We start from the raw sequence: 9,648 nt of genomic DNA, 5'->3' as shown, positions 1-9,648 counted from the left end.
GGGGGGGGGGGGGGGGGTCGTTTGGGGTTCTATCGAAGAATTCGGCGCATTACTGCGCGAATTCCCCTTTTTTTACAGAAAATGTTCGCTAGGAACGATTTTATAGAAAGAAATCGGTAGAATTTCAAAAACATTTCATCCGACATAAATGAAAAATTTCCTAGGGATTGTTGGGGGGGCGGGGGGGTGATAGGGTTTTGGAGAGGAGAGAAGAAAAATAGCGTGATAAAGCATAGAAAATTCACGCCGGAAAATTCCTGGACGAAATGAATCCATTTTCATTAAAGAAAAATGTGCAGAAAGCTACGGTATTCCTCAATAGAATCAGCCAAAATCTAAAACTAATGGGATTCGCAACCCAAATTCAATAGAAATACAACAGAATTTCCTATCGTAGTTCACTATGTTTTTCTAAAAAATTGTGTCGTGCGTTACTCTTCTCCCGAGATGATGCATGACATAATAAAAAATGTAGGTGATGTAAAAATTTTATACAGGTAGTTATATTGTTCGATACAAATACAGTATATACAATCGTAATAATGTTCAGTTATAAAAATATGCGAAGATGTTTTTATACAAAGGCGCTAGGTATTTCATGTTCCACGAGTGATAAGATCAGTCGTGAACTGGTGGAACAAAATGAATCAACGGAATTGAGACCAAAGTAGTCAGCCCTGGGCCTTCCCCAAGAAAAAAAAATTATCCAACAGAATAATAGAATTTTTCCACACCTGAGATACAAGAAGTGAAGCAAAATAAAAAACACCATTTCGTTCTATAAAAAAAATCTAATAATGATTCCGTCATCTTCAAAGCAAAATGATTCATCTCCTCCCACCACTTCACCCCTCGATTGTTCCAATGAATGATTATAATACAATGATTTTTGTTCTACGTTCCACACAAATTGTGAGTATCAGCCTTAGGATCTGGACTCAGTGAGCTCCAATCGCTCTGTGAGCATTTTCTAACATTCTTACTGGTCCTCACCGGAGTCCTCGAATCATCACTGACGCATATGCGTTCAATCCTATAGAACTCCGAAGTCAACTCGTCAATCCAGGCATTCAATTCCGAGCCGACCCGATTCTCCGTGAAGTTGTCATGATTGTGATCCTTATCCCTACGAAAATTTATGTTTGCGTCTTGCAGGAGAGGCAGCCACTTCTTATCAACCTCAGGGGGCTCTCGATGTTTCCCACCAGGTCCATTATGCAGCTCCCTGACCTTCCTCACGGTAATCCTCCTGTTCTTCCAATAGCCCAGAGGACTCACCAGAAAGCTCAGGTGACTGACCACCACAGTATCAGCTATCATCACGACCTGCCACTCCCCAATGGCCAGTGGCTCCTCCAGTTGTGGCTTCAACGAACCCATCAACGACATCTCCTCCAACTGAAGATGATTGACGTCCACGAAATTCCCTCTTGGATCTATCCACAGAACACTGAGATTCCTCGGCGTCACCAGGGACGCGTCAAACTCATAAGACAAAACAGGACTCGACAAGGGCCCGATGCCCCCCAAGAAGTTCCTGAACATCTGCTCCTTCTGATCGTAATCCGTGTTGACTTCCAGGTGTCTAATCCTCGCAGACCAAGTTTTACTTGCAGTGAACTCACGTCTCGGGATCACGAACGCTTCGAGTCTCTCCGGGAAGTCATTCTGGAAGGTCGAAGACTCGAAGGCCTTGATGTCCACCTCAGCATGCACCAAAATCCCCCGGAAGTCGTTCCCCTCGAAGTAGGCGCTCGTCTCCAGCAGTTGAATGTGACTCGATGTCAAGCCATATTTGGAATAGATTATTCTAGTCAGCGAATTCGAGATCGTGAGGAGTGTGTCGTCGAATTGTGGAGTCAGGTCAGCATGGTGATAGAGACTCTGCCAGTATCTGGAGTACAAAGGGAATGAATAAATGTGGATTAATAAAATTGATGAACGAATGAAAATAATATTTACAATTCAGCAGCGAAGTGGTAAAACGGTACTACTCAATTTTGACTATTGGCCAATTAGCAATGAACATCTCGGAATCTGAGGAAAATACTAAATCTTTGTTATAACGTTTTTGGAGAGCCCATTGAGAGCTACAACAAATGTAAACTTTCGCTAAAAATTTCGCTGTTTCTCGTAAATTCGGAAATATTCTTGAAAAAATCAACTGGGAGATAAGTCGACTTAAACAGTTTTACCACTTCGCTACTGACTTTATTTATTCAACATTTATTTATAAATTAGTGTTTTTTGTTCTTTGTTTTTATTGTTTTTGTCTTTTACTCTTCGTTTTCAGTTTTTAGTTTCTAGTTTTTAGTTTTTAGTTTTTAATTTTTAGTTTTTATTTACGATTTAAACCTATAATTGACCTAGACTGCATGATCTTCAATAAATAAATAAAAAATATAATACTCTACCTGTCGAACCCCTTCACCACTGAGTTGTTGTATTTCTCAGGGTACAACCACTCCTCAATCTTGTCGATTATCCTCTGATCGATGACTGGTTCGAACTTCCTGGCAAAGAACAGGTTCTTCTCAGCGGTATTTCTGATTTTGTTGAAGTCCTCGAGTTTGAAATCGTTGGGACTGCAGCCACACCAGTCGACGACAGCTTTGTACTGGCATTTGCAGCCCAATTTGCGCTTCCAGTTGGTCACGTGGAGGTTGTTGTCGACGTAGGTGTCGCAGAAGATCGAGTTTCGCAGGGCGGTGTGGAAGAATGATTCGGCTGGGAGGAGAGTGTACCTGAACAAGCACAAAAGATTTCGTAGGAAAACCTGGCGAATTCGGTAGAAAATTCTATTGGATTTCTACTGGGAATTCTATTACTTTGGCCGATTCTATCGAAGAATTTCGCAGGTTCAATCTGCGTTTTTTAATAGAAAATGGGCAAAGAAACCATTCTATAGATGAAGTCATTGTAATTTCATCTTTTTACACAACTTTTTCCTCGACATGAATTTTTCCAATTTGTTCCACTTCATATTTCTCCTTTTCTCATTAAGGTAAAACGGAACCCTTGTGTCTATATGAACTTTAGAATTGTGATTTCTCCTGCGATTATTATTTTTTATTTATGAAACTACTTCATTGACTCAACAATGCAATGATCAAGTCGACAAAGTTGACAAAGTAATTGCACAGATATAAAGTAATAATTGTAGGGGAAAACACAATTCTAAAAATTCAAATAAACACAGGGGTTCCGTTTCCCCTTAAGAAAATCAAACAAAAAAGTGAGAGAATTAGAACTGAGCAATTTTTACAGAAAAAATTTCAGTAGACAAAGCTCTGTAAAAGAATCCGATTCTATTGATCTTTTTCTATAAAATATTTTCTATTGACTATTACTATTGAAAAAATGGAATATTTTAATAAAATTGGCAAGAAGCAAACAGAAAGGTCAGTAGAAATTCCATGAATTTTTCGTTTTTTCCATTTTATTCTTCGTCTCCTTTCATTAAAAAAGTCAATCAAAAAAACGTGGAAAATTTGAGCCGATGAATTTCTGCAGAAAATATCCCAAGCAAATAAGGTGTACAGAAAAATCGAGTGCTATTGATTTTTTCTATAGAATATTTTTCATCCAACATTTCTATTAAAAAGAATGCGTACATAACCAGTTGAATTTTTCCATACAATTGGCCAAAATGAAAGAAATGTCTATAGAAAATTATTTTAAAAATTTCTACAGTTTTTTCTTTCTACAGATTTTTTAATCGAAAGGTTATACGGAAGTACTATACAGGTTCCTCTAAAAAATCTGCAGAAAACTGATGTTTAAAAATCTATAGGAACTATAAAGCCGTTCTACAGAGAAAAAAAATCAGTAGCAAAGTGGTAAAGCGGTTTAAGTCGACTTATCCCTAAGTTGAGTTTTTGAAGAATATCTCCGAATCTAAAGGAGATAATGGAATTTTCGTAATGACCTTTTTTCTAGAGCAAATTGAGTGCTACAGAAAAGGTTCTGATGAAAATTTAGCTATCTCCCTTAGGTTCCGAGATATTCACTAAAAACTGGCCAATAGTCAAAATCGACTTGAACCGTTTTACCACTTCGCTACTGAATTGTACCTGAACACCTGGAGAAGACCACTGATGAGGGAGTCTGGGTTTTCCTGCGTCACATACTGCACGAAATCTCGGCTGAGGGCCATCCAGTCACTTCCTCCATCGATTTGGATGCCTTTGGGCAGCTGTCGGTCGCCCAGGCGCCACATCCGGGCCTCGCACTCCACGAAGGTCTTGTCTAAACCCTGTTTCGTTATAAAACGCTGGACCTCACGACCGTGGGACTTGACGAAGTTGAGGCCCTTGTTCAGGGTGAGGAAGTCGACCAACTGGGCGTTGCTCTTCACGGGAAAGTCAGACTCGGAGAGGTTCACGAGGAAGTCCCAGTCTTTCGAGTGTTGCAGCATTTGGCGGGCTGATGTCAGGAGGGTCGTTAGTAGGCTGGCTCCACCCCAGATGCTGGCGTGACGCAAACCACCTTTTGCTACTTTTATGTTCTTCAGGGAACATTTTTTCTCGACTTCCAACATCTCTCGGTACATGTAGTCTTGTCTCTGTAATTGTTGATTCGATTTAATTGGACAATTCATTAAATTCAAGAATTTTTATTTAATGGACAAAAGAATTTCAGAGATATCTAGGGACTGTGCTGGGAAATTCCATTGGATTTCTATTGAATTTTCTGTTATTTTTTGGGCGATTTCATCGAAAAATTCCACAGCTTATTTGCGCTGTTATTTAATGAGAATGTTCGATGGAAAATATTCTATGGAAAAAATCAATGGGATGCGATTTTTCTATACAAATACTTTCTATAGAAATTCCCATTTTTTGTTTGATTTTTGGAGTGGGGAGAGAGGTGTCCGCCTAAAATTCCTTTGGAAAAAATTCCTTCAGAACGAATTATTTTGGAAAAAAAATTTGAGAAAAAAACTATGAAAACATTTTTTTTTACATTGGTTAAATATTTTTTTAGTTAACTATGGGATTTTCGGAGAGATTGTGCTGTCCAAAACAAGTTTATCCCATGGTTCTGGGAAAGAATTATTGCATGAGGCATTTTTACAGGAGGAAATATTGCATGAGAAAATTATTCCCGAAGGAATCTTTTCCGGGGGATTTTTTTCCGAAGGAATTTTTTTTGAAGAGAGAATTACTCAGAGAGAGAATTACTCAGCTCAAACGATGATATAGGGACGTTTTAAAAAACAACTAGATCTGTGCGCGCGCTTTCGCGCGCGCTTACCTTTTTGTTGTGAAAATGAAGAAATCGAATTTATTAAACTTCATATACTCATAGATGTTTTATAAATATTGATAATGACTTGAAGAGAAGTAAGAGAATGAAGAGTGAAGCATCAATGCATAATTTTTAATCTTCGATTACTTCTTTTTTTTTACTTTTTAAAATAATCTGATTAAAGTTTGTAATTGTTGAAAAATGAGGGGAGGGTTATGAATTGATTTCCTAGAAAACTGAAAAAATTTCTTGAATTCGTCGGAAAATTTCAGTTTTCCAGATAACCGTAGATCACAGGTTTTGCTCGAATTATTTGGGAAACCGAAGAATTTTCCTGAATTTTGTAGAGTTTAGAATTTATGTATGAAAATCTGAGAAGCAAGAATTGATCATTTTGGCGTGTGATAAATATGAAAAAATTAAAATTTGGGAAGTGAAGAATAATTTGTGAGTTTAAAAAATTTAGAAATACTGTTTTGTTTCTCATGATCAACAATTAGGCAATTTAGATATATTTTGATATAAAGATTAGCTTCACACATGAGAAAATGAAAAGTATGATGCAGAAAAATTTTAAAATACCGGGGATTTTTTCAGCGACTACTTTTCGTGACTCATTGACCAATCAGAATTGAGGATTAGCGGTCAGGCAGTTTCGNTAAAAAATTTAGAAATACTGTTTTGTTTCTCATGATCAACAATTAGGCAATTTAGATATATTTTGATATAAAGATTAGCTTCACACATGAGAAAATGAAAAGTATGATGCAGAAAAATTTTAAAATACCGGGGATTTTTTCAGCGACTACTTTTCGTGACTCATTGACCAATCAGAATTGAGGATTAGCGGTCAGGCAGTTTCGAGATATTGCGATATAAAACAACTTCACGTTTCTTTCATCTTTAGTAAATAAAATATAGGATAATCTTCAAATAGGCTTGACTCACCGCATCAACATGGATGTAATAAAAATGGGAAGGATCGTAAAGAATATTAATCAGTCTTTTAACTTGTCTACTGGCTCGACCATTAACCGTCAGCAGGAAAGCTATCCTTATCGGTTTCTCCTGGGCAGTCTTCACGCTACTGTTTCGCGCCTCTTGAGCTTTGAATTCTGGAAAAAATATTGAAGTGTAGAATTATCAATTAGCATCGTAGGTGTGAAAAATTATGTTAACGAAGGTATCTACTCTTTATTCCTGTTTTGAAGACGTTGATCGTTAAATATCCTCCACAGGATTGTTTGAGGTCCCCGGGGCATTTCATGTTGCAACTGGAGTCTGGCAATCTTTTTGTTTGGAGAGGCTCCTCAATCCCGCAGAAACATTCTATTCTATTTATTTTAAAATAAACATACGACTCAATTATCGTGGAGGAAGATCACCATTTTCGAATTTTTAGTTTAGTTTTACAATTTTTTCTATTGAGACATTTTCAATAGGAATTCCTCGACATGAATTTTCTATGGTTTTCTCACTTCATGTTTCTTCTGTTTTCATTACAAGAATCATACAAAAAGCTTAGAAAAATTGAGAAGAGGAATTTCTACAGAAAACATCTCTATTGATTTTTTCTATGAAACATTTTTTCTGTTGAAAATTTCTACTGAAAAAAACGCGCAGATGAGCGGCAGAATTTTTCAACAGAATCGGCCAAAACCTAATAGAATACCCAATAGAAACCCTGAAGCATTTTCTAGAGAATTAAATAAGGAATACCATTGGATTGTTTTTAAATTATTCATAACTGCGAAACAAATTGATCAATTGAGCTCAGTGTAGGTTCGTCACAAAGGGAAAGAATTGTTCTTTGCATTGAAGAAAAAATTATTAAATTTTATCAACATTTCAACCCCTCATTAACATTTTAAAAAAAGCCAAACGTGTCCGTTTTACCCCAACCTCCCCTATTGAAAAATATAAGCTGAAATTTTCCAATAGAATCCAAATAAATGAAAATTGGATTAATGTGGACAATTGACTGAATTGCTTACGAGTATTCAGTGCCAGCATAAGGATACCCAGACTGGAGGCACAAGAATGCGCACTGTTGAGCAGAATTCGCCCCCTTCAGAATGGTATAAAACCCGGAGAGAAGTCTCTGGGTCTTGTCATCCTTGAAGCACCCCAGGTTGACAGGCATGTCACTGAAGCCCGTTGAGTGCGGGCAGAACGAGTGCAGTCGTTCCGGATACAGCATTCCCATTTGGCTCATGCAAGTAACATTCACAATAGTCTCTTTACATAATTGCGAATGGGCCCTGCTGACAGCACTGATCGCCTCCCGTCCATTGACATCACAAATTGGCATGAAGTTGAGCGATTCACGATCCAATTTAACAATTGTGCGATTGGAATGAATCTGCGATGACGATTTAAGCGTGTTAATGGTCTTGTCTGGTGGGAGTTTGAGCTGGCGCGAGCCCTTTGGCAGTCCCTCATTCTTCTCCGATTTTCCTGTGTCGATCTCAATTCAAATTTTTTTGTTAGGATCGTTGATTGGTGCGTTGTTAGACGTAGGAAACAATTTTATTGGAAAAAACTTGCGCTTTCTTTGAGAAATTCTATTGAATTTCCAGGGGAAGTCTGTAATATTTTTGTTAAAATTCTGTAGGAATTCTGGTGAACAATGTTATGCTTTTGTTGCGTTAATTCCGTTGAAAATTATGCAACTCCACCGTCGATTTTTGCAATTCCCAATATAGAAAAAATCTGTAGATGTTGATGTAGACGTTGGCACCGGTTTCCCAAGTTTTTTCTTCATTTTTATCGCGAGAAAAAGTACAATGGAAAAGCTTCGATGTAATTTTATTGAATTTATAGATTTTTTTAGAGAATCCTATATGAATTTTACGAATTAGGTTCATTAGTTCATGGTTTATACGTTTATTATGAGAAAAAGATGAAAAATACTTTTCTCTCCTATAGAAAAGGTAGAGAATTTAGACCCAAGAATTTCTATAGGAAAATGAACAATCTTTTGAATTTTTTAAAATAAAATATTTGTTAACAAAATGTTACGGTAAAGTCGTGTAATTTCGTAAATGTTGATTTTTTGAATATATTTTATCCTTTGGGGGTTTTTTCTGTAAGAATTCTTGGGCACGAATTTTGTGCGTTTTTACCCCAGTTTTTATAGTTTTTACTAACAAAAAAAATACAGGAGGAAAAATTTGGAGAATTTATGCCGGAGAAATTTTATAGAAATGTAAAAATCTTTTGAATTTTGACTTTAAATATATTTCAACAAAATGTCATGGTAAATTTGGACAATAGAATTTTTTAATAAAATTTTAATAGAACCCCAATAGAATTCTTATAGAACTTCAATAGAAATTCAATAGAATCCCTTGAAAAAAAAGTGCTAGGTTTATCTACTGAATTTTTTCATACGTGCATGTTCGAGGTTAACACTCGATAAACAGAAATTGGTGTACCTCTCTGGAGGATCCTGGCGATGACTCTCCGGTCTGATTCTCCAGTCTGAGGAATGAGTATGCTAGGTACACTTGCACACAGAGTATTGTTCCAACAAAAATAACAAATATACGGTATTTTCGGAGACAAGTGGAGGACCGGCCTTCAATGTGATTCTTTCCTGCCGCCATCTTTTCCCCCTCTGGGCACTGGCTCTCACAGCAGAGTCAGGGAGAGTTCCTGACCGTCAATTGACGGTCAGCTATGGTGTTGACCGAATGGTGACACTCGTTTTTGCTCCTTTTTTCTCGACATAAAATCATAAATTTCAACCAATCCTAGTTGAGTATTCCAAATTCAGGACTGTCATTGGTTGAAATTTACGATTTTATGTCGACATAAAACGAGCAAAATCGCTCCTAATATTCGTTTTATGTCGACATAAAATCATAAATATCAACCAATCCTAGTTGAGTATTCCGAATCCAGGACTGTCACTGGTTGAAATTTACGATTTTATGTCGACATAAAACGAGCAAAATCGCTCCCCTGGATGCTCCTAATATTCCTCGTTTTATGTCGACATAAAATCATAAATATCAACCAATCCTAGTTGAGTATTCCGAATCCAGGACTGTTACTGGTTGAAATTTACGATTTTATGTCGACATAAAACGAGCAAAATCGCTCCCCTGGATGCTCCTAATGTTCCTCGTTCTATGTCGACATAAAATCGTAAATATCAACCAATCCTAGTTGAGTATTCCGCATTCAGGACTGTCATTGCTTGAAATTTACGATTTTATGTCGACATAAAACGAGCAAAATCGCTCCCCTGGATGCTCCTAATATTCCTCGTTTTATGTCGACATAAAATCATAAATATCAACCAATCCTAGTTGAGTATTCCGAATCCAGGACTGTCACTGGTTGAAATTTACGATTTTATGTCGACATAAAACGAGCAAAATCGCTCCCCTG

General features: G+C 37.1%; 1 protein-coding gene across 1 annotated transcript; it reads right to left on the bottom strand.

The window, feature by feature from the left end:
* Nucleotides 1-476: 476 nt before the first annotated feature.
* Nucleotides 477-8,858, bottom strand: LOC107036810 (xylosyltransferase oxt). Its single transcript, XM_015255004.1, has 7 exons — nt 8,688-8,858; nt 7,245-7,717; nt 6,442-6,584; nt 6,199-6,365; nt 4,074-4,564; nt 2,415-2,744; nt 477-1,894 (listed from the first exon to the last, which is right to left on the bottom strand). Exons 1-7 carry the CDS (start codon nt 8,856-8,858, stop codon nt 895-897), a joined length of 2,775 nt encoding a protein of 924 aa, XP_015110490.1. The 3' UTR covers nt 477-894.
* Nucleotides 8,859-9,648: the final 790 nt, after the last annotated feature.

Source organism: Diachasma alloeum, unplaced genomic scaffold (assembly GCF_001412515.2).
Source record: "Diachasma alloeum isolate Michigan unplaced genomic scaffold, Dall2.0 Dall_scaffold_00211, whole genome shotgun sequence".
NCBI classification, from domain to species: domain Eukaryota; kingdom Metazoa; phylum Arthropoda; class Insecta; order Hymenoptera; family Braconidae; genus Diachasma; species Diachasma alloeum.
This window is presented reverse-complemented; position numbering and strand designations above follow the sequence as displayed.